A 26,920-nucleotide genomic window follows, 5' to 3' on the forward strand; every position below is an offset into this window, starting at 1 on the left:
CAATTAATTTTAATTATAACAAAGAATTTAGTAAAGTAACTTAGTTACCATTAAGCTAGTGTTAGGAGCATAAATTGTGTCTAAGGTTTGGTGGAAGATTTTAATTCAGAATTTTTGAAAACAAGACATTTGCACTACAGAACCAGAGGCGGTTTCATGTGGGTTGATATCGAAAGGGTTAAATAAAATGAGGAGGAAGACTAACCCCAAGTGGGTTATTGATTCTGTGTCACATTCATTGCCACAAATAAATAACGAGCCCTAAAAGACAACAAACCCCACTGCTCTTCAGCCAAATCAAAGTGGCAGAGAGAACAAACCATTCACAGAGAAATCTGTGAGGGAAAAATTAATACAGAATAACAAAATTATTAGTTTTCAATCAAAATATTTGTCTTGTAAATATTTTCATTTTCTATTCAAAAATAGATTTGGCTGGTTTGAAGAAAAGTATGTCTTTTGGCTTAGAGAATGGTCCGAAAAGAAGTTGAAATTGGAAAAGAAATTAAACCAGTTCTAAGTGATGTGCTTGAAGTAATGTCAATTTGAAGGGTGTCAGCTCTATGAATTAAATGAAGTAACCAACTGACAGATGGCAAGGCCTAATTTTGAGCACTAAAACATATGCTGTCGACACACTTGGTGAGTTTTAACTAAGCCTGTTTTTTAGGGGGACACATTTTGTTAGTGGATTATGAAAGGATAAAACTTTAATAGAGTTTCAAGCAATTATTAGAATATAATTTTCTCTAAATTACTGGTTCTTAGTTGTTTTGGCTTTGTAACACAGATTAAACTGACATATTTACAGGTATGTTTCACATGGACAGTTACAGAAAAAAAAAAAACTCCCAAAAACCTATAATTTAATCTTTTACTTGTTTCAGTTACTGGATTGTGGTCATGCTGGAGCACAGCCTTTAAGGATTTAGTCTAACAAATTGAACCCATTTCTTTTGAGCCTGGTAGATTTTTATTTGTTCACTTTTGCTGTTACAGGGATAAAAACAAATCAAAACCAGTTGTCAAGCAGTGGGAATGAGGAACAAACACAAGGAGGCACACTCACACATCTATCTATCTATCTGTCTGTTTGTCTGTCTGTCCATCTAACTTTCCCTGTCTGTCTGTCTTTCTGTCTATCTATCCCTGTCTGCCTGTCTATCTATCTATCTGTCTGTCTGTCCAATTATCTTTCCCTGTCTGTCTGTCTATCTATCTATCTGTCTATCTGTCTGTCCATCTATCTTTCCCTGTCTGTCTGCTGTCTTTCTGTCTATCTATCCCTGTCTGTCTGTCTATCTGTCTGTTTGTCTATCTATCTATCTATCTATCTATCTACCTACCTATCTTTCTATATACAAACTTACTGATAACAAAAGTCGGAATGCGTGGCATTCAGTTATTCCATAAATGAAAAATGCATTAAATACTACAAAACGTACATGTAGGACAGAGACAAGGACCCTAATTCTTCATCAGTTATTGACCAAAAATACTAATACTTAGTTTCATACCTTTAACGATATATATATATATATATATATATATATATATATATATGATACAAAATGGGACAAGAACGCAAAACATCCAGACAGTTAGGTGATACAAGAAAGGGACAACAAAACATTCAGACAGACGATACAAAGAAAACAAGGACAGGTCATTCGGAGTTTTCTTTCCACAGTCGAGTTCCAGATTATCTTTGCAATTTCGGCTCGTTGTGTATGTATATATATATATATATATATATATGTATATATATATATATACACACACACACATTTTTGTGTATGATAAGAAGAAAATGGAGAGTTTAACAGATAAACATCGATTTATTAACATATTGTCAATTTTATATTACCTATGAAATATAAAGCACCATTTGAGCGTGATCGTTACCAGCGTCGCCTTACTGGCACTTGTGCCAGTGGCATGTGCAGGTGGTACGTAAAAAACACCATTTTGAGCGTGGCCGTTGCCAGTACCGCCAGGCTGGCGCTCGTGCTGGTGGCATGTAAAAGCACCTACTACACTCTTGGAGTGGTTGGCGTTAGGAAGGGCATCCAGCTGTAGAAACTCTGCCAGATCAGACTGGAGCCTGGTACAGCCTTCTGGCTTGCCAGTCCTCAGTCAAATCGTCCAACCCATGCTAGCATGGAAAGCGGACGTTAAACGATGATGATGATCATCATCACATACACACATATATATATATAGATAGATAGAGATATAGATAAGTGTTAGATAAAGAAAGTTATGGCTGGTCTATGTGGTTATCCAGGCTTTCACATTCATAAAGCACTTAGCTTTAAGAAGGCCCCCTCTTCAGATCCTAATGGCTGGTGGCCTATAACTGGCCATTAGGGTCTGAAGAGACATCATAGAGCTAAGCAGTTTATGGACGTGAAACCTAGGGTAACTCCACAGATCAGCCTTAATTATCTTTAATTACTCTAGTTCTAATACTAAAATTGTGCCCCTCTTTCGGATTTATGATTTACTAACAATGTGTGTGTGTGTGTGTGTGTGTGAGGCTTCTTTCAGTTTCTGTCTATTAAATTCACTCAAAAGGCTCTGGCTGGTCAGGGACCAAGTAGAAGACTCAGGCACTGCACAGTGGGACGGAACACAAGGTCACATAATTGTGAAGCAGGCTAGAAATTTAAGAAAAATTGCATCCCCTTATTGTGTGATGAAGGAAATCAGAATAGCCAAGCTAGGAAAAATTGTAGAAAGATTTAAAAGTTTGGACAGAGATGTTGAGTTAGCCTTGATATCTGCTTTTTTTTTTCTATTTGTTTGTAGGCATCATTAATTTTGAGAAATATTTCTTTATATTTACCATTTAGTTTCCATTTGATGAAATATAGAAAAACTAGAATGATTAGTTGGTTTGGACAATATATTCAAAGGCCGTAAAATAAAGCTGATATGAAAATATTTCTATTTTATTAAACATGAGGAATTGGTTTGCAAGAAGCTCTAAGATATTGTCACATCAAATTGTAAAAGAGAGATGAATTCTTCAATGTCAAATCTTCATTTCCAAAAACCATTTCCACAAAGAAAGCAAGATAAATGAAACATGCTTCTCTTAATTATTATGTCGTTAAATATCTAGACGCTAGTTTGAGACAAAGACAAAATAAAAATCTTTTAATTCCAAACATCAGAGAACATGTTGTTAAGTAAGAAATATTACCAAAAACTGTGATGCTTCGGTTATTCGCCTGGTGTAATGTTACAGGGTCACCAAAAACATCCAACAAATTCTGTTTCAAAATCATATTGTTTGCTGCCAACACCAAATATGGTTTCTCAGTTTCTGCTTCTGTAAAAGAAATTAATTTGATCAGAGAAAATTGCATATATCTGCTGGAATATTTGGCTTAATAGGAAAATAACAACGACAACGATGACGATGACAACATTATCATTTAACATCAATAAGACATTCGAGCGAGATCGTTGCCAGTGCCGCCGAATTGGCTCCTGTGCAGGTGGCACGTAAAATACACCATTTGAGCATGGCCATTGCCAGTACTGCCTGACTGGCCTTCGTGCCGGTGGCACGTAAAAGCACCTACTACACTCTCTGAGTGGTTGGCGTTAGGAAGGGCATCCAGCTGTAGAAACTCTACCAAATCAGATTGGAGCCTGGTGTAGCCATCTGGTTCACCAGTCCTCAGTCAAATCGTCCAACCCATGCTAGCATGGAAAGCGGACGTTAAACGACGATGATGGTGATGATGATTCCTTGCTAGCATAAATGGAACAGTTTGATAGAATCAGAGGGCTGTATTGGTCTCCATTGTCTGCATTGGTAAGGTTTCTACAGCTGGGTGCCTTTCCTAATGCCAATCACTTAGCAGAGTGTGCTGAATGCTTTTTCTTTGTGGCACAAGTACCAGTGCAAGTGAGGTAACCGGATAACCTGCAAGACAAGTGTCAGCATAGGGCCAGCAGTTTTTTGAGGGGAAGGGAAAGTAGATAAATCAACTTCAGTACTTGACTGGTACTTATTTTATTAGCCCCAAAAAGATGAGAGGCAATATTGACCTCAGTGGAATTTGAACTCAGAACATAAAGATGGATGAAACGCCACTAAGCATTTTGTCTGGTGTGCTAACAATTCTGACAGCTTGCTGTCTTATACCAACTTAATGATGACAAGGTTATTGTAGTAAATTCTTCATTATTTTCAAAATTAACAGAAATGAAAGGACAAGCATTTCAAACAGAAATATGGTAACAAAATGTTTAAATAAGGAAAGGACACATCAAATATTTAGTATTTCCTGCTCATTAAATATTTAGTGTTTCCTGCTGGAGTACCTTTCATCATAGTTCTGCTTAGAGAAGATTGATCTGCAGCCAAACAATAACATAAAATGGACAATGAATGTAATGTTATCCTTACCCAACATTAGGTCTGGTGTCGTAATGATATGTGTATCAGCTGGCCCTCCTCCAACTGCATTCCAGGCTAAGACCTTAATGGTGTAATTCTTCGAATGTTGCAACTGGCTGAATGACCAAGAGTGTGTGTGTTCAGACACTTCTCGTGTGATGGTTCGTTCATTCACATAACTAAGCATCAACTTGTAACCAGTTATTCGTCCATTTGGATAGAGAGGTGGGTTCCAGATGATGGTAATCACAGTAGGGGATGGTGTGGCCACACTCGATATCTTTGGTGCCGATGATGGTTCTGAAACCAAATCGATATTCATTTACACAAATTCATCCACAAAAAATTTAAAACATTAACATTACAAGATCACAACAGACAATTCTATTGACTGCAATAATGTTTATGTCTGTCCACCCAGCCACCTAAAAAGGGGATTTCTAACATAATAATAATCTTTTTTTACTATAAGTACAAGGCATGAAATTTTGAGGGGAGAGGACTAGTTGATTACATTGACTCATTGTTCAAACCAGTACTTATTTTACTGACTCCAAAAGGACAAAATGAAAAGTTAAGCTCAGTGGAATTTGAAATCAGAAAGTAAAGCCAGAAAAAATGTTGCTGTACAGAAACTGTACAGAAAACTGGGTCGAGACATTGAGACTAAAAAAAATGGTAAACTTACTGCCATGAGGTAAAGTAATGACAGAAACACTTTCATTTGAAACAAGGAACTGATCAGGAATTTTAATGAATGCTATGACTTTGAACTGAAAAAAAAAAAATAAAGAAAAATAAAGAAAAAAAATTAAAATTGTATGGAATGGTTAATAGACATTTACAGCAATACAAAAAACAGTATGGAATGGTGATAACAATACAAAGACATAAAAGTAGGAAAATAAGCAAAATTGCTCACTTTGAATGGTGATCATATGAAAAGAAAATGAGGTTGAGTGTATGTATGTGTGAGGGGGGTGTTGTATTGGGTAGACTTGTATGCATGTGGGTGTTGTATGTTAGTGCGTGTGTGTATTGTGTTTGTGTATATATATATATGTTAGTGTGTGTGTGTGTGTTTATTGTGTTAATGTGTGTGGATGTGTTAGCATGTGTATGTGCTAATTAACAATGACAGGAAAATAAAGAGATTATTATTAGAACCAGACATTAGTTAAATGAAGGCTTTTATTGATCCTTAAATGGTAAAGTGCCAGATATATTGATTAAGGTATCAGGACATAATTAACACAACTAAAAGTCTACAGTTCTATATTTAAGAGATGAGGAATTATGTACATTATTTACATTTGACGGATATTTGTCCTCATCTTGTTTGTTGTTAACACAATGTTTCGGCTGATATACCCTCCAGCATTCATCAGGTGTCTGGGGGAAGTTTTGAACCTGGTTCTCATTCCTAAGGTATTTTTCGATGTTGTTATTATTATTATTATTATTGTTGTTGTTGTTATTATACGCTATATGGTGTAGTGGTTAAGAGCGCGGGCTACTAACCCTAAGATTCCAAGTTCAATTCCAGGCAGTGACCTGAATACTAATAATAACAACAACAACAACAACAATAATAATAATAATAACATCGAAAAATACCTTAGGAATGAGAACCCAGGTTTGAAATTTCCCCAAGACACCTGATGAAAGCTGGAGGGTATATCAACCGAAACGTTGTGTTAACAACAAACAAGATGAGGGCAAATATCCGTCAAATGTAAATAATGTAAGTAACAAACTAAAAGTCTGTAGACATCTTTCTTCCAAATTATTGACCCTTTGCCTGTCCAAAAATATTTTCAGATTTTTAGTTAACTCTTGTTTCATACATTTTGAGGAATATAAGGCTTTCCTTTCATAAGTCTCAAGTTACTCAGGTGGTTGCAAAAAACTGGGATGGTGTATCATATAAATGAGTGAAGCCTTCTTACCTGGTATGTAGTGTAAGGATGAAGATCATTTACTATGAAATGTATGACTGGCGTCTGGTGGAGTTCAGTGGAATTCCATAACTGCCAATTTTCTGATATCTCTGGCATCTTCATCTGAATCATATAAGTTATGTTGGAAACAAGTTGGTTGGTCCTCCACAGTAAATGCACCGACGAATGCGTGACATTGTATCGGTTGATTTCCGGTGCTGGTAATGTTGCATTTTCTAGTTCATCTGACACAAACAAAATATCAGTAACATATTATTATTATTATTATTATTGAATAAGAAAGCAGCACATGCCACCAAAGGGACACTGGGGAACAATTATATAAAGCCCAATATACCCATCCTGACTACCCGTCTGATAAGGGAGCAGCAATCACATGCATCACAACTATGTGCGCAACATGGTGTTCTCGTATAAGATAAACAGTACATGACCTTGCAGATGGAGCCCAGTTAGAATTTTCTTCAGGTCGAGTAGCCCATCCCACTCAAAAGGTCCCTGAATAAGGGTTGTTTAAGGATGTTGAACAAAACACCCATGTTTCCAGAGATGAATTATTCAAACCCCAAAAAATTCCTCTCAACACATGGCTAAGATGCTCCCCTACTTGTGATCAGAGATGCACATATCGTCAGCTATCAAGGGACACGCTTGACTGGTTAAGGTCAAACAACTGACAAGCAAATCTGTGGTATTGAGCAGAATATTTGCTGTAGCCCATCTTTTATACCAAGACAAAACAATGTACAGGAAAACATTTCCAATCAGTTAAGATCAGAAGCCATGAGAGTCACTGCCTAGTATTGCATCAGGGCATTTATCATTATTATATTTTAAAAAGGATTGACGTAACTCTTCACAAAGGTAAACAGTTAAGACGAAGTGCACAATTCGATTGAAAGATATTTTATTAGTTGAACGATATTTTTCTCAACAGTACGTCTGTCTTTGTCAAGTTCAAAATAAGTAATGATAAAAATTCAAAGTTTTGAATTTTTATCACTTCTTATTTTGAACTTGACAAAGACAGACGTACTGTTGAGAAAAATATCGTTCAACTAATAAAATATCTTACAATCGAATTGCGCTCTTCGTCATGACTATTATTATTATTATTATTATTAATATTATTATTATTTCTAACAGCCCTTTCTGTCTATATGAGAATGGTGGAATGGTCTAATAGTTACCCCTCCCCCACCATTTCATATTCAAAGATTCTCTGCCCTCCCCCACCCCATATCCTATCTGAGGATTATATTAACAGTGCAGCTGTCTGTGGTATACCCAGCAACTTGAACTAAAATACAAAATACCTGACAGTGTTTCATTATAACCCTTTATATTTAGATCCAGCCAAGATTGACTTTTCCTTTTAATTCTTTTGGGTTAACAAAATAAAGAACCAGTCAAGTACTGACCTTGATATAATTAACTAAACCCCTTCCCCAACAAACCCTTATTTATTTCATACAAACCCTTATTTATTCCTGTTCTACCTCCAGTATTTCTAATCTATGTCACAGCATAAAATTTCTTCAGCTAATCCTTAAGTGCATTCAGGGTCAATGCTAGGAAGTGAGGGACCCAGTTAGAGAATTGTCAGTGGGGTCCTCTACTCTATGAAAGCTGAAGACTGATATTTCATGCTTTGTGTAGTACACCAATCCCAGCCAAAAAGCACCGAGGGCTTGAGGCTCCATCATTAGCCCCATTAATGATGATGACGATGATCTGCTTTTCAGGCTGGTATGAGTTGGATGCTTTGACAGGAGCCAGCCAGGCAGAAGACTACATTAGGCTTCTGTGCTTGTTTTGGCATGATTTTTACAGCTGGATTTCCTTCCAAATGTCAACCACTTCAGTGTGGATTGGAGGCTTTTTACATGGCACCAGCACCAGCAGGGTCACCAAGCAACTTGGTTAATCTGTCCCTATCTAATCATCGTCATATTCACTCACAAAGTTTTGGTCAGCTCAGACACTTAGCGAAGCTGTCACACAGTGGAGCTGAACTCAGAACCATATGATTAGGAACTAGCCTCGTCAGTTATGCAGTTGCACCTGTACTTACATGCATACACTTGTATGTGTGTGTGTGTGTGTGTGTGTGTGTATTTCTGTGTTGGTAAACTGAATTATTCCGTCATATGAAAAGGTTTCATGCAATTTTACTGATGAGTACACATATTGCACAAAACTTTTAGTTGTGAGGAAATAATAGGGTTTATCCACAAATACTTACAACAGACTCCATGCACCTTCAACACATGTGTATTGAGTACTTTGCACAGACACATTCAAAGACCACACACGAGCACACAAAGAAAGAGAGAGAAGAGGAAGAGGAGGAGTTTCAGTTTCTAGTGCAGAATGTACATGCACATGCATGCGCGCATGTGTATGTCTGTGTGTGTGTGTGGCATAGCAGAGCGTTATCGTTCAAGGGCAGGTCAAGGAACAAACAGGAGAATTAACATAATTTATATGACACAACAGAAGACTGAAGCTGTTAATGAAGAAATGCTAGGAGATAATTGGTTGTAATGAGTGGAGTGCTGTGCCAGATGCACTAGAAGCATTATCAATAATTAATGGAGCCAAATAAACAATAAAGTGGAGCAGATAACAATTATACAATAATTAAAATAATTAGTCATTTCTTTGTTTATCTGGTTTTGGCGGGAATCTATGTCCTGTAAAAATAATAAAAATATACAAACCCTCATAAAATCTAATTGCTGCTTATTATTATTCTCATAATTGCTTATTGGTTTTCTTAAAAATTGCATGTAATGAGAGCTGAAAGCTAATTGCAAGAAAAGGTTGTTGAATACATAATCTCTACAGCAGACAATAAGATTAGCATTGTGTCTCAAATGGTGAACTGCTGTGGCAATGGTTGACAGGACAGTACCATTGTGGTAGGAATCATAATGGCTTTGTACATGAAGAATATAAAACATTCAATTGCAATGTTTCCATCATATTCTTATCCAAAATTAGAAATAAAAACCAGGCCCTATTCTTCCTCGGCGGTACTTGACTAACCCCATGACATTGGTTTAATGCCAATTTACACGCATTGTGTACTTGCTTTTAATCAGATGGTGTAAATATATGCGGTCTTTTCTGCCCTGGTTTTGTACTGGTTGATGTACGTAAATATTTGCTATCACTCATGGAGTTGATGATGCAAATTTCAAGGAATCCAGCACTTAGCCATCGGGGTGGAGTTTCTGAATCATCTTGTTGATTCATCCAAACTTAAATATGGACCATGGTCAGCCTCATGATAATTAGACTAATTAGCAGAGATACTCTACTGTACATATGCAGGGAACTAATTTTTGTTATATGTCAACTTTCTAATATTTTATAACACCCTAACTTCAAATATTTTATTTTCTCTTCTACTGCCTGTGTGTGTGTGTGTGTGTATGTATGTGTATATATGTGCATGTGTCTCTGGATGTGTATGTGTGTGCAAGTGTGTATGTAAGTATATGTGTGCATGTGTGCTTCAACACTTGGCAACAAGTCTTGGTTTCTTTACACCTCGCATAACTTAGCAGTTCAACAAAAGAGACCGATAGAATAAGTATCAGGTTTTAAAAATGTAAGTGTTGGGTGTGGTGGGGAGTCGATTTGTCTGACTAAAACCCTTCAAAGCAGTGCTCCAGCATGGTGCAGTCCAATGACTGAAATAAGTAAATGACAAATTTTCACTATATATTCAATGACCAACCACACAAATCTACAACAACAACAACAACAACATGTGTAAGGGTTGGAATTGGTCAGTCCCTCACCTGTTTTTCTTTTTTCATACAAGTTCAGGGCTGTTGTACAGCCTGTTTCGCAACTTTTCTCCTGGAAATAAAGGAATTCACAACAAAATAAAGAAATAGAATAGAAATTGTCGAGAATAAAGAGATCTTTAAAACTGAGACTTAAGTTTTCATTGACAAAGATTTTTTACAAATACACATTATTAGCGGTGAGTTCCATTGTAGACTGAAGAATTGTTGAAGCAATGAAACCATCAGGGAACATATCACCATCATCATCATTTAACGTCTCACTTCCGTGCTGGTATGGGTTGGACGGTTTGACAGGAGCTGGCCAGGCAGGAGCCTGCGCCATGCTTCTGTGTCTGTTTTGGCATGGTTTTTATAGCTGGATGCCCTTCCTATAATGCCAACCACTCTGCAGAGCGGACAGTGCATTTTATGTGGCATTTGCATAAGCGAGGTCAGTTTTTACAGGTGAAGCATGGTTTTTACAGCTGGATGTCCTTCCAAATCCAAACCATGCTACAGTGTGGACTGAGTGCTTTTTAAGTGGCAGAAACCAAACCTCATAAGTTAACCTATCATCATTGTTTTGCCAAAGTTCCAAGTTTCAGTTGCCTACATTTAATATTTGTTATTTACACATCGGTTAGTGAACTGGCAAAATCTTTAGCACACCAAGCAGAAAATGCTTAGAGGCATTTTGTCTGTCTTTCAGAGTTCAAATTCTGTCAAGACTGGCTTTATCTTTCAACCTTTCAGGATCGATATAATAAATCGACCCCCATTGAGCACTGGTGGTCAATGTGATTAACTTACCCTGCTCTTCCAAACTTGCTGGCCTTGTGCCAAAATTTGGAAACAATATTTGTCATTTACATACAGGATGGCAAACTGGCAGAATTGTTAGCGCCCCAGGGACAAAATACTTAGCAGTATTTTATCTGTCTTCGTGCTCTGAGTTGAAATTCTGCTGAGGTCGACTTCACTTATTGTCCTTTTGGTATTGATAAAATAAGTACCAGTTGAGTATTGGGTTGATGTAATCAACTGAAATTGCTGGCCTTGTTCCAAAATTTCAAATTAATACTTATTTACATAAGCATGGCTGTGTGGTAAGAAATTTGCTTCCCAACCAAATAGTTTTGGGTTCAGCCTCATTGCATGGTTCCTTGGGCAAATGTCTTCTACTATAGCCTTGGGCTGATCAAAGCTTTGTGAGCAAATTTGGTTCATGGAAACTGAAAGAAGCTGGTCGTGTGTGTGTGTGTATGAGTGTTATGGTTCCCTTGCCATGATATCATGTGACAGTTGTAAATGAATGTCCCAATCATGCAAGCAGTGTCCTTTGTTCCCAATCTTCTGTGGAAACATGTCTAACCATGGGAAAATATCATCTTGCTTGGAAACATGAGGATTGGTGACAGGAAAGGCATCCATCTGGCCATAGAAAATCTGCCTCAAAAGACTTATGTTCAGCTAATACCAGCATGGAAAAGGGGATGTTAAAGCAATGATGATCTGGAATTTATGTTTCTCTGATGTTTAATGTGTTGCACTCCAACGTCTCAGATTTAGCATGGTTTCTATGACAGGATGTAATTATTCTTATGTGAGATGCACTGAAATGATCATTCAACAGATGTGTGTGTGTGTGTGTGTCCCCTAATTTATTGACTTACCTTAACTGTTAATCTAGGCCATGCCTCTTCCTGGAAAGAAAAAGAAACAAAAATATTTATTTTTAATTGAATCATTAAAAAATAAAAAATAAAAACCGAATCAAACAATATTAAGAAACCATTTTGTGACCCTCATGGAACGGAATTAATCAACAGACCAACCCACCTTCCCACCCTCGACTACCCACCTACCTACCCCACCCATAGCTACTCACACCAGATGATGATCTGGAATTTATGCTTCTCTGATGTTCAATGTTTTGAACTCCAACGTCTCAGATTTGGCATGGTTTCTATGACAGGATGAGTTTCCTAATTCCATGTAATTGTTCTTATGTGAAATGCACTGAAATGATCATTCAACAGATGTGTGTGTGTCCCCGTGTGTGTGTGTGTGTCCCCGTGTGTGTGTGTCCTCCCGTGTGTGTGTGTGTGTCCCCCCATGTGTGTGTGTGTCCCCCCGCGTGTGTGTGTGTGTGTGTCCCCCATGTGTGTGTGTCCCCTAATTTATTGACTTACCTTAACTGTTAATTCAGGCCATGCCTCATCCTGGAAAGAAAAAGAAACAAACATATTTATTTTTAATTGAAACATTAAAAAATATTTACTTTTAATTGAATCAAACGATATTAAGAAACCATTTCGTGACCCTCACGGAATGGAATTAATCAACAGAGCAACCCACCTTCCGACCCTCGACTACCCACCTACCTACCCCACCCTTAGCTATTCACACCCCACGCCCAGCTACCCACACCCTCCCTCCAGCTACCCACCCCGTATTAGGTGCAAAAGTAGGTTCCTCTACCTGGCTGCTCAACCTGTTAGAAATAACAGAATTTTCTTCAAATCATGCCATTGTGTTAAGTCAGCACAGGATGGATAGATGGATGGATGGGCACGGCTGGAATGTCTTTGATCCTAAGACTGCCTGATCAAGTGAAGCGTGTGTCTGGAGTGTGTGCATGAGTGCTGCATGTATTGTAGGAGTGCTGTATGTATATGAGATGTATGCGCATGTGTGTATGTATGTGTGTGTATGTATGTTGTGCACATGTAAGGTGTGTTTATGTGTAATGTTGTTGTTTAGCCCCAGGCCAACTGACAGTAAAGAGCTATGATCAAGGGCATCCTTGCCATGGCCACCATGTCCTTTTCGTGTTATCACTGACTGCCTTAACCGTTTCATTCGCTAAGGTGGCATGATTGATTTAAGGGTGATTTAGCTGCTATATATTGCCGAATAAATGGCCTCTTAGAGGTTCCCCTTATTGCCTTAAATGTGGATATAGTATGTGTTGCAAGTATATGAACGCATACATATGTGTGTGTGTGTGTGTGTGCGTGTGTGTGTGTAATTGTTCAAATGTGTGTGTGTGTAAAACACCCCCACAAGCATTTTAATCACACATGGTATGCATGGCAGCCGAACCCATAAAAACCAACAGGAAGCACCATTTATAGATGGACTGGGTAGGACGAGAGAGAGAAAGAGGGTAGGACGAGAGAGAGAAAGAGGGTTAAAAGACAAACAGACAGACAGATAGAATCTTTACTAATTTCCTTGATTCAATGAGTATTAAATTCTACAGAAGAAATTCTTTAATGAGAGATAAATGGTTGTTCAGTTCCAGAAACTAATTGCTTGATTTTTTCCCCTTTCTGCTTCTCCCTCTCTAACCGTTTTAGCCTCTTTTATCTGTTTTTTTTTTTCTTATTTTTTTTTTACCTTAACTACAAGCTCTCTATTAAAGTTAATGAGGGACTGATGAAGAATCAAGACAGCTTAAGGGTGAGAAATACATTTCCTCAATCAAAAAATATTCAAATTACAGCTTTTTTTTTTTTTTTTTCCATAAAATGTAAAAAAAATAAAGTGAACCTATAAAACCTATTTTTAAAATGAAGAATAACAGACTATGAAAGCACTTCATATTTTATTGCTATATAAAGTTATATATATATATATATATATATATATATATATATATATATATATATATATATATATATATATATATATATACATACATATATACATACATATGTGTGTGTATGTATATATATATATATATATATATATATATATATATGCATATATATTTATATATATATTCTTTTATTCTTTAACTTGTTTCAGTCATTTGACAGCAACCATGCTGGAGCACTGCCTTTAGTCAAACAAATTGACCCAGGACTTATTCTTTGTAAGCCTAGTGGAGAGATGAGGGTGAAAACTTTAATTTGGTAAGAGTTGAATTTAGAATGTAAAAAGCCTGAAGGAATACCACAAAGTAGTTCTTTCCGATGCTTTAACCCTTTGACATTTCAACTGGCCATATCTGGCGAAAATTTTCTACTTGTTTTATGTTCAAACAAACCAGATCTGGCCTCTTACACATACCCTGCAATGTGATTCTAAAAATCAATGATCAGATCATTGAAATTTCAAGGCTACAAGTTAATGCAAGATAAATTCAAAACAATGTGGGTAAACGAGTATTACATTTAACAAAGTAATCGATGCAAAAGGGTTGATAACAATTCAACCTAATTCTTCCTTCTTGGAATTCTACCAATTCCCCCTTATAGGAAGTTAAGTATTTCAACAATAATGGCAAAGGTGTATGTTATATTCTAGAGTTTTGAACTCAAAGAATAAATTGCTAAGTCAACAAACTACATAGAATCAAAAAGGAAAAAAAAAAAAAAAAATGAACCTAAATGTATTCTGAGATTCAATATAATCCCATTAGCATCTGTTTCTTTGAATCTTTTCCCAAGATGGTATGTAATAGATATCCATTGTTGAACAGCTGCTGTCGGCCCTACTGGAGCAGACGTTTTGCACACAGATCAAAGTTGTGCTGGTTCCAGTTACCATAGAAATCAGGGCATCTCCAAATAGTCGTTAGTTGTTATGACTAACCCTTGTATATACATGGTTATATATACACACACATACTTTCATACCTGTGCATATGCATGTGTGAGTATACATACACATACATACATGTGTACACACACACACACACACACACACATGCTGCATGTCTACGTGTGCATAAAAGCATAACTTCAATTCATTTCCATCTTACATATTTGTATAGCTCTTCTTCATGAAACCTGTCCCACCACCACCACCACCTGTCAACTTCTTAGTCTCCTGTCAATGTAATTAGGTAGTCCCTATACTTCATTTCATACCAGAAATAGTATCCCCAAACCACTAATACTGCCGATTACATACAATGACATATATGACTGGAGCCTGGTGTTGCCATCCGGTTTCACCAGTCCTCAGTCAAATCGTCCAACCCATGCTAGCATGGAAAGCGGACGTTAAACGATGATGATGATACATACATACATACATACAGGTGCAGGAGTGGCTGTGTGGTATGTAGTTTGCTTACCAACCACATGGTTCGAGGTTCAGTCCCATTGCGTGGCACCTTGGGCAAGTGTCTTGTACTATAGCTTCGGGCCGACCAAAGCCTTGCGAGACGGAAACTGGAAGAAGCCCGTCGTATATGTATGTGTGTGTGTGTGTGTGTGTGTGTGTGTGTGTGTGTGTGTGTGTGTGTGTGTGTGTGTGTGTGTTTGTACCCCCAGCATCCCTTGTCAAGCGATGCTGGTGCGTTTACGTCCCCGTAACTTAGTGGTTTGGCAAATGAGACTGATAGAATAAGTACTAGGCTTACAGAGAATAAGCTCTGGGGTCGATTTGCTCGACTATAAAGGTGGTGCTCCAGCATGGCTGCAGTCAAATGACTGAAACAAGTAAAAGAGTATAATGCATTGTCTGTAGTTCATTTATCCAAAACAGAAGAATAAAAGAATACATATATATATATATATATATATATATAGATAGATAGATAGATAGATAGATAGATAGATATATATATATAGATAGATAGATATAGAGATAGACAGACAGATAGACAGACACACACGCACATAAAGAGGCTAAGTTCCTGAATTCTGTTCCTGCTAATCTGATTTAAACTCTTTCATCTTCCCTTGGTCTACCTTTGCCAATTTACTAAAGCACTCTAAGGCTTTTGTAATACTGTTGTATTACGATAGCATTGGCTTATATATATGTGTGTGTGTGTGTGTGTGTGTGTGTATGTATGTATGCATGCATGTATGTATATGTGTATGTGTGTGTGTGTGTGTGTGTGAGTGCATGCATGTGTGTGTGTGTCTATGCATGTATTTACATATATATATATGTGTGTGTATGTACAGTTTGCACTAAACTTGCAACTGGTTACCTTTTTTTCTTTTTTTATCTCCTTATTTTTCTTCATTCAGAGTCTGTTGATTGGTTCAAACCCAACCATTTCTGACAGCAACAACAAAGACCATTAGGTGAGCAGCGAGTAATTAATTATGATGTGAGGTGAGCAACTAATTAATTATGATAGAGCAGCTAATTAATGAGGATCATTTGCAACAGCAGCAGCAGCAGCAGACAACATCCACACATCTCAAACCAGTGAGGAAGCTGTTATGCAGTTGCTTAACCTACTAGAAATAGCAAGCAAATCGTCCTCAAATCCCTGCTTAATGAGTTTTTAAAATAGACATATTGAATAATATAGTCTACCAGATTGACTGTATCTGAACAACATACACACACAAGTCCTAGGCAGGAAGGTGGAACAAGTCTGCTCTTTTGAACCAATGGACAGCCTCTTAAAATTAAAAGGGAATGTATTTTTCTTTGATTTTAGGTAGGGGTCCGGCAATTAGAAATGGACTCTGGACTGGAGTACCAACTGGACACCCTACATTTAGGCCTCGCCATAAGTGAATCAGGGTATTCAGCAAAACACACACACACACACACACACACACACACAAAGTTACGTGTTTTCCAATTTGGTCTGTGAAGTTAACGAGAGTAATGTTCAGTTCAATGCTTACCTTGTGTTGTGGGTTGTAGCAGAGTTGATGACATGATGAATGCAGTGCCGCTCGATACAGCTGGCAACCATCGCTACACTGAAACGACAACAATAACAACATCATTATTGGTGAGGCAGTCATGGAGTAGTGAAGGTGGGACAAAAGAAGAAAAAAAAAGACAGTTTACATTTATATTAAAATGGAGGAGACAGAGGAGGAGGAGGAGAAAATTTAAAAAACAAAGACAAATGAATAAAAAAAACAAGCAAAACAAATATCTAAAAGAAAAATAATTGACTGGAATAATTATGGTTTCAAATATTGTTAGCATTAACCAATGTTCCACAGATTATTTTGTCTAGCTATAAGATTTTGTTACTCTTTTACTTGTTTCAGCCATTTGACTGCAGCCATGCTGGAGCACCGCCTTTAGGTGAGCAAATCAACCCCAGGACTTATTTTTTGTAAGCCTAGTACTTATTCTATCGGTCTCTTTTGCTGAACTGCTAAGTTATGGGGATGTAAACACACCAGCATCGGTTGTCAAACGATGTTGGGGGGGACAAACACAGACACACAAACACATATATATATATGTATATATATATATATATATATATATATACACATATATACGACAGGCTTCTTTCAGCTTCCGTCTACCAAATCCACTCACAAGGTTTTGGTCAGCCTGAGGCTATAGTAGAAGACACTTGCCCAAGGTGCCACACAGTGGGACTGAACCCGGAACTATGTGGTTGGTAAGCAAGCTACTTATCACACAGCCACTTCTGCACCTATAAAATTTATGAACAATAAATTTGTTATATTTTTACAATTTTAATAATTTTTTTGTTTTTTTTTTTGCAATTCCTAATAATATTTAATTATAAAATCATAATAGGATTTTTTTAAAGCATCAAATGGTCATGAGGATCCAGGAGAGTAAAACAGAAATCAAAGGGTTCCATAGGCAAAAATTATTTGAGAACCACCAATATACATCAATATATGTCGAAGACTGTGCACACTGAGATCTCCTCTGATTGGTCACTTGTATGTAATTTAGCTAATTAATTTAAGCCTACCAATTTAGATGGTCAAATGTTGTCATGCCACTTTAGTGTAGTTGTTGACAGTGATATAATTTACAGCAGATATAGTGTTTAAATCCTACAGGTGATGCTACAGCGCTCTTCTCCAACCATCTTTTATATCTTAATTTTATCTACCAACCTCATTTGACTTCTCACACATTTCAAAGAAACAGGCACCATATTTCTTTTGTTTCCCTTATTCTTTATTCACACAGCTGGAATGCACAGACTATTGAATGCTTTTAAAACATCAAGGGGATCAGCCATCTACCCAAGGGTTTACTCACACGTCTACATAGGCCTATGAGTATGAAGGAGATGGCAGGGCCGGATGTATGCATAGATAGGTGTCTTGTGATAACAACACAGGGGCATTTCAGTGTTTTTTGCATGTTCTCAAATACAAAAAGGATATTATTTTACAATTCTTGACTTTGTTATATGCAATAGTCTGTTTCTTTCTCTCAATATATATATATATATATATATATATATATATACTTACTGTCACATGTGCCAGTGGCATGTGAAAAACAATATTTGAGCGTAGTCGTTGCCAGTGCTGCTGGACTGGCTTCCATGCAGGTAGCACGTAAAAAACACTTTTGAGTGTGGTCGTTGCCAGAACCGCCTGACTGGCCCTCATGCCAGTGGCATATAAAAGCACCCACTACACTCTCGGAGTGGTTGGCGTTAGGAAGGGCATCCAGCTGTAGAAACTTTGCCAGATGAGATTGGAGCCTGGTGCAGCCTTCTGGCTCTCCAGTCCTCAGTCAAACCATCCAACCCATGCCGGCATGGAAAGTGGACGTTAAACGACAACGATGATGATGATGATGATGATATATATATATATATGCACACATACATATATATATATACATACATACATGTACGCATACAAACAAGTATATATATATATATATATATATATATATATATATATATATATATATACGTACTTTTTATTGAGGCCCCAAAAATCTACACAAACTGTTACTCAGAGTTTCCCGCTACTCCTTCTCAGACAGTTGTGATCACAACTTTAATAAAAAGCATATTACTCTGCCTTTAGTATTCGAGTACTATTTTTTCCACCTTGTTTTGCATTTATGCGCTTGTGTGTTTGTGTGTGTGTGTGTGTACACACACATATATAAATACATGCATACACACACGCATATGAGCTATGAACATACATTTGTCAAAAGAGCGAAGCTGTTCTCCTGTGATGAAACACAGCAGCAATTAAGATATTTGTGTTTGAATCTGCCAGATTGTACTAAGAAGAAAAGTGCACGTTATTGCTTTGATTCTTGTTGTTCACTATGCATAAGACAATTTATTATTGTTATTTACTCTTCCAGAAATATTTACATCATTAAAAAATCATCCGAGCTTCTTTTATCTCCTTTCAAGTACAGCTTCTTGAGTAAATAAATAAACTACACTGTTAGTAGCAGCTATCTCTCTGCAGGAATAACAGTAACGTCCAAGAATAAACGGGCTGTTTTTTTTTGTCTTTTTTTTGTTTTCATAACAATTTAAACAAGTGTACAACAGTTGGACCATAAATTCTTGATGTTGTCCTTAAGGGATTCAAACTCAGAATAAAAATGAAATTCATCTGAATGTCAGAAAATATAATTTATAGGGTCCATATTTTTCTTCTCTGAAAATTGTTTTTTCAACTAAGTATGTTTTTATTTGATTTTATTTTAATTTTTTTTTTTTAAATACTCCTTTAGTGTTTAATTTAGTGTTTAGAGTGGACTTGGTAGATGGAAACTGAAAGAAGCCCATCATATATATATATATATATATATATATATATATATATATATATATATATATATATATATATAGGAGTGGCTGTGTGGTAAGTAGCTAGCTTACCAACCACATGGTCCCGGGTTCAGTCCCACTGCGTGGCACCTTGGGCAAGTGTCTTCTACTATAGCCTCGGGCCGACCAAAGCCTTGTGAGTGGATTTGGTAGACGGAAACTGAAAGAAGCCCGTCGTATATATGTATATATATATATATATGTATGTGTGTGTGTATGTTTGTATGTGTGTGTTTGTCCCCCCCAACATTACTTGACAACCGATGCTGGTGTGTTTATATCCCTGTAACTTAGCAGTTCAACAAAACAAACTGCTAAAATAAGTACTAGGCTTACAAAGGATAAGTCCTGGGGTCGATGTGTTCAACTAAAGGTGGACTGAAACCAATAAAAAAATAAGTGATTCAGAGGTTTGTTTCGCAACCATATGTCTTCAAGTTCAGTCCCTCTACACACACCATCTGAGGCAAGGGTCTTCTACTAGAGCTCCTGATTGACCAATGCCTTATGAGTGAATTTGGTACAAAGAAACTGTGGAAGTTTATCGTATATATTGTATACACACACACATACACACATCTCTTAGTCCTTTCTGTTGAAGAGCGTAGGCTCGAAATGTAAATGACTTTTTCATTTTCTTGAGCATCAAATTAATACACCTACTTGTTGTTCATACACCTGTCTTCAGCTTCCGTTTTTCCATAAATTTCAACTATGTATATATATGTATATATATGCACATACATACACACACACACACACACTCACACACACACACACACACACACACACACACACACACACACACACACACACACACATATGGATAGATAGATAAACAGGTGTGTGTATGTGTGTGTGTATGTGTGTGTGTGTGTGTATGAGAGTTTCTCTTTGTGTTTGTCACCCACCAGCACCTGACAACCATTGGTGGTTTGTTTACGTACCCCTAAACTTAGCAGTTTGGTAAATGCCACTGATAGAATAAGTAGCAGACTGTGACTGATTTGTTCAACTAAACCCTTCAACGCATTGCCCCAGCATGGGCACATTGCTTTGAAACAAGTGAAAAAAAAAATACAAAAACTATTTGAATTGAAAAAAAAAAAAAAAAAAAACAACAACAAAGCTAAGACCTCAGCTGAAAGAAAATTTGAAGAAAGAATAAGGCAGAAAATGGTTAAAAGAAGGAAACAGATGGCTGCAGATGGTTCCATAGCAGGAACTGGAAACAGGAACCTAAGGAGAATGGTCTAAAAACAAACAGAAAGAGAGTGTATTATTTTGAGTTAAAAACCGTTTTTACTTCATCTTCTTTTCATTGGCGCTCCATGTGGTCTTTGTAAAGTTTACGAAGGACCTGAAGGAATGGGGGGGGGGGGGGCAATGAAGAATCGAGGGAGGGGGGGGGGGGAAATATCAATAGCTTCAGGGGTCAATGTTATAACAAGATGCACAGAAACGAAAATCTTCAAGGCATCATTTACATTGTCATATATATACACAAACACATACATATACCTGTGCATATATATATATATATATATATATATATATATATATATATATATACATACATACATATATGTATATATACACACACACACACATTCACACACATGCTCACACACACAGACACACACAATCACATATACATACATATACAAACACCATCACAATAAATACTGAAGAACAAAAGAAATTCAATCCCTGTTCTGTACTCATCTGCTGGGAGCTAAGAAAACTTCTACTATATACATACACACATATTCTCCCCACCTCTCTCTCTCTATCCCCACTCCCCCTCCCTCCCTGCTGCTGCTACTGCTGTTGGCAGTGCTGCTGCTGCTGCTACTGCTGCCATCGCTGCTGGGCGAGTTCTAACAGTGTTTTCTCTTTTTGTCTTGAAAAACAAAACTTTGTAACATTAATATTCCTTGGGAAGAAATTCTGGGAGCAAAACTGACTTGGTTCTTTCTTTCTGTAACAAATAACTTGGTAGAAAAGTAGTTCTTTCTCACTTTCCTTCTCTTATATAAAGTACATATATATCTTTATATATATATATATATATATATATATATATATATATATATATATATATATATATATATGTATGTGTGTTTGTGTATATAATGTTTGGTATGTGTATGTGTGTGTAACTAAATATGTGTGCATAGGGGATATGTGTATGTATATATATATACATATATAGAGAGAGGGGGAGAGAGAGAGAGAGACAGACAGACAGACGCGTGTAGTAATCCTGTGTTGGGAAGACAAAGGGCATTCTGATACAATGGAATACAGACACGAGATTATAAATGATTCAGAAAAATATATTAAATTTCTGGGACAGTAGAGCCACGATCATTATAAAATCTAAAATCTCCTTCAGAAAATATTATGGAAGGCTGAGAATATTTTCTGAAAGAAATTTTGGATTTGAAACTAGTGTTGGTGCCATGGAAAAAAAATGGTATTTGGTGTACTTTGTAAAGTGCTTGGCATTAGGAAGGGCATCCAGCCATAAAGACAACTAACAATGTCTGCTAAAGTAGACATCGGAGTATAATGAGGTTCTCCAGCTGTTGGTTCTTGGTCAAACTGCCCAACCCTTGCTGTATGAAAAATAGGACATTAAAAGATGATGATGATGATGATGATGATGATATACATAAAAAGCACCAGCGCTGGTGCCATGTAAAAAGCACTGGTGTCCATGCCCCATTAAAAACACTGGTGTTGGTGCCACATTAGAAACACTAGTGATGGTGCCACATAAAAAGTACCCAGTACACTCTGTAAAATGGTTGGTGTTAGGAAGGGCATCCAGCTGTAGAAGTCATGCCAAAACAGACAATGGAGCCTGGTGTGGGCCCCTGGCCTTGTCAGCTCCTGTCAAACTGTTCAACCCATGGCAGCATGGAAAACAAACATTAAATGATGATGAGGATATATCTTTTTAGGAAAATAAGGATAAACACAAGTTTAAATATGAGTTCCTGCACAGGTTTCACCATTATGATTCTCTGGAACCCTGCAATAGGAATTCCAAATGCACATAAATACTTAACCCCAATGGACCTTCAGGGAACCCTTTTTTGTATCAGCTTACATGTGTGTGTGTGTGTGTGTGTGTGTGTGTGTGTGTGTGTGTGTGTGTGTGTGTGTGCGTGCGTGTGTGTGTGTGTGTGTTTTAAATTAATAAATGGCAATATTCTGACCAGTTATATGTCATAAGCAGCAATAAATTGCTTGTCGTTATAAAACACACACACACACTCACACGATAGGCTTCTTTCAGTCACTGTTTCCCAAAAACACTCACAAGGCTTTGATCAACTTGAGGCTACAGTAGAAGATACTTGCTCAAGGTGCCATCAGTGGGACTGAATCTGGAAGTTATTTATAAAGTAATTCTCTATAGAGCATTCCAATAAATTAACTCAAGTTTTTGAAAAAAAAAAAAAAAAAAAAAAAAATAATAATCCTGATAGCTTTTGCAGAAATACTGAAAAAATAGTTATGTCTTCTGATAATTGTGACATACCGCCTTACTTTATCTGGAATGGTAAGTGCTGTTATTCACATATTCTATTTTATCTGGGATGGTACCGTAACTATACACCTACTCTAGACTCTATCACCCCACCACCACCACCACTTGCATCCAAACTATAAAGTCATTCGGCTGATTGGTAAAAGGTTCGTAGCTCCTCAACACTCTACAATGAATGACTCACGCATGCTTTGTGCTATCTCCCAGCAGATACTGCCCCCTACGAGCTGCATACATCTTTCCAAAACCCACCTGATGCCTGATGCCCCTGTCTACCTCTCCACCTTTTTTTTCTCATCTCTATTGTCTCACCTTTCAGACAAACCCTTAGCATTTTGCTCATCTAACAGAAGTTTAAGCTGAGAGGGTGACATATAAAGGTCATCAAAGTCACCCCTTTATCAACTAAATTGAGGGTTCTCAAACATTTCTTACCTATAGACCCCTTTGATTCCTATTTTATTGTATTGAACACCCATAACTATTCGGGGTTTTAAAAAATTCAATTATATTGTTATAATAAACCTTTAACATTCAAATCATTCTATCTGAGGAATTTCAACCATGTTTCGTGGTCTGCTACCACAACAGCTCCTTTATAGGATCCAGTTAGCTGAAGACATCATCAGGAGGAACCACGTCCGGTTTCGGCCCCTACTCCTCTACTGTTTTGACGTGGCGGGGCCCCTCCTTTCGGAGGTGTCTTCAGCTCTGGTGTTGGGTGCATGTCTTCTTTCTTCTATTCCCTGGCCTCTTCGATGCAGCATCAACGAGTGTCAGCGTCTGACTGATCGTCGTGTCAAGTTCCCCTTTTTATATCTGCTGCTAGGCATTTCATTCACGTTGTTTTGAATTAATCATGCATTATCTTGTAGATTTGAGATTTCAACGATGTGATTGTATATTTTTCGATTGAAACTGTAGGGTGGGTGTGAGAGGCCATATCTGGTCATTTTCACCATAAAACATATAGAACATTTGGACCAGATAAGGCTGGTTTAAATGCTAAAGGGTTAAATATTTGGAATTGTATAAAAAAAGATGTTTAGATATTTTGTGATTTGTTGAAGTATCATCAATTTATTGCAGATAAATTTTAACAACAAAACTTTGTGTAGACCCTAAGGGTCATATGGACCCTGGTTGAGAACATATCTAAAATCATGAATATTATGAAATAGAATGGTTTATTAAATTGGTAAAATGTTCCCTCATTGGAATTGTTTCTTTGAGTCAAGGAAATAATTTCTTCCAGGCTTGGCTGTGTGGTAAGACATTTGCTTCCTAACCACATGGTTCCAGGTTCACTCTCACTGCATCTTCTACTATAGCCTTGGGCTGATCAAAGCATTTTGAGTGGGTTTGGTAGATGGAAACTGAAAGAAGCCTGTCGTATATATGTATATATGTGTGTGTGTGTGTGTGTGTGTGTCATTGTGTCTGTGTTTGTACCCAACCACCGCTTGACAACTGGTGTTGGTGTGTTTACATCCTCATAACTTAGTAGTTCGGCAGAAGAGACCTTTAGAATAAGTAACAGGCTTTAAAAAAAAAAAAGATACTGGGGCTGATTCATTCGACTAAAAATTCTTCAAGGTGGTGCCCCAGCATGGCCGCAGTCTAATGACTGAAACAGACAAACGATAAACAATAAAAGATGCAGACTAACACACGACTTAAGTCTGATCACTTGGAATAAATCAACTGGAAACTGTGAGAATCCTCCACTAAAATTAATTTGGTCTTTGTTTTGGTTCTTCTGTCTCTAACCTGTTTTTACTCTCAATTCTCTATAAAACTCCAAATTTATTAGAAAGCCTCTTGACCATTTTAGCAAATGTCTTCCAGTAAACTATATTATTTAGTAAACCAGTGGCATAGATTTGCTTCTCATTGTTCTTTTATCTTTTACTGGTTTCAGTCATTAGAATGTGGCCATGCTAGGGCATTCATTGTGTTGAAGAATTTTTAATGAAATGAATTGACCCAGTACTTATTTTTGTTTTTAAGTCTAGTTCTTATTGTATCGGTCTGTTTTTGCTGAACTGCTAAGTTATAGGGAAGTAAGCACCGATACACACACACACACACAACATGCTTGTTTCAGTTTCCATCTACCAAATCCACTCGCACGGCTTTGGTCAGCCCAAGGCTATAGGAGAAGATACATGCCCAAAGTGCCACATAGTGGGAATGAACCCGGAACCATGCAGTTGGGAAGCAAGCTTCTTACCACAAAGCCACGCCTGTTCCTCTCTTTGAACCAATTCCATATAAATTTCCTATTTGGACAGCAAGAATTTTGATCTGCTCTCAACCGTAGAATGGAGCAGCTGGACTTAAATACATAACATTTTAAGGCTACCATTCATAGCATAGCTGAAGGCTCTTATAACAGGATTGCCCGAATGATTTGGTGCCTTTGCTATTTTCTTGCTGTCTTCAAGTCTCTTATAAAAGACATTCCTTCACCTCAGACAACTTTCCCAGGGTGAATGAAACCTGATTCTTTGTGAAGAAATCATTTCTTCACTCAGAGCAGCCAGACTAGTGTCACAGGAATAAAAAAAAAATATTAAAAAAAACTGATGTAAGACACCTTGACTCTCAACTTTCAACTTCTCTCTCATCTCACTCACAGAATACCAAAACTACTTTAAAAGAGGAATTTTCAGTTCAACAATGTACATGTACCCACATATATATATATACATACACATGTATACATACATAATTTATTGACAATATATGCAAGTGTGCACATGGCGCCATTTTCACATAAACATTCTAAGCCTTGTAAACATTAAGCAACAAAGAAGCCTCAATATGGTCACACAATCTTCTAGAAATAGCAGCCAAATCTCTCTCAAATTACAGTCAACTATTGTTAAGAAAGGACATGTTGGATAATGTCATCTTAGAAATGGTATGATTAAAAAAATGTGATGGTCATGGGTGGGAAGCTTTTGATTATAGGTCTATTTAGTCAAGGCTGCTCTGGAGCGAAATAATGACTATGACAGCTATAAAAGAAAGCCAACAAGAAAGTTTCTAGGTGGTCATTTAACTTGCTAGAAATAACTGCTAGATCTTCCTTAAATCACATTCTGCCATCTTAGAACAATGGAAGGACAGATTAGATAACATAAATTTATGTTCTGAGTTCAAATTCTGCCAAGATCAACTTTGCCTTTCCATCATTTTGGGGTCAATAAAGTAAGCATCAGTTGGGCACCGGGGTTGATTTAATCGACTTAACTCCTTCCTGAAATTGCTGGCCTTGTGCCAAAATTTGAAACCAATATTAGATAACATAATCCTGAATACTTTATGCTTGAAGACAAATAAAACAGGAAGGTCATGCTTGTAATGATAGGTTTCATATATTTTATCCCAGTGTCACTGTGATAGCGTGCACTGCTCTCTCACTCAATAATAATAATGATAATAATAATAATAATGATAATAATAATAATAATAATAATAATAATAATAATAATAATAATCCTTTCTACTATAGGCACAAGGCCTGGAATTTGGGGGAGAGGGGATAGACGATTTCATCGACCCCAGTACTCAACTGGTACTTATTTTATCGACCCTGAAAGGATGAAAGGTAAAGTTGATCTCGGTGGAATTTGA

General features: G+C 37.0%; 1 protein-coding gene across 14 annotated transcripts in view; it reads right to left on the reverse strand.

The window, feature by feature from the left end:
* LOC106879977 (proto-oncogene tyrosine-protein kinase ROS) overlaps positions 1-26,920 on the reverse strand; it is a 337,180-nt gene that overhangs the window by 115,481 nt on the left and 194,779 nt on the right. For all 14 annotated transcript variants that reach the window (XR_016238343.1, XR_016238342.1, XR_016238344.1 and 11 more), the window contains exons 3-10: positions 16,793-16,870; positions 12,374-12,403; positions 11,855-11,884; positions 10,191-10,251; positions 6,367-6,602; positions 5,106-5,190; positions 4,427-4,717; positions 3,209-3,337 (exon numbers count right to left, since the gene is read on the reverse strand). Coding sequence is in view for 11 of the 14 variants with exons in the window: in XM_089341842.1 (XP_089197968.1) it covers positions 3,209-3,337; positions 4,427-4,717; positions 5,106-5,190; positions 6,367-6,602; positions 10,191-10,251; positions 11,855-11,884; positions 12,374-12,403; positions 16,793-16,870 (940 nt within the window). In the remaining 3 variants the exon portion in view is untranslated. The remainder of the gene's footprint in view (positions 1-3,208; positions 3,338-4,426; positions 4,718-5,105; positions 5,191-6,366; positions 6,603-10,190; positions 10,252-11,854; positions 11,885-12,373; positions 12,404-16,792; positions 16,871-26,920) is intronic.

The sequence above is a fragment of the Octopus bimaculoides genome, chromosome 25, assembly GCF_046866305.1.
Source record: "Octopus bimaculoides isolate indiv1 chromosome 25, ASM4686630v1, whole genome shotgun sequence".
NCBI classification, from domain to species: Eukaryota; Metazoa; Mollusca; class Cephalopoda; order Octopoda; family Octopodidae; genus Octopus; species Octopus bimaculoides.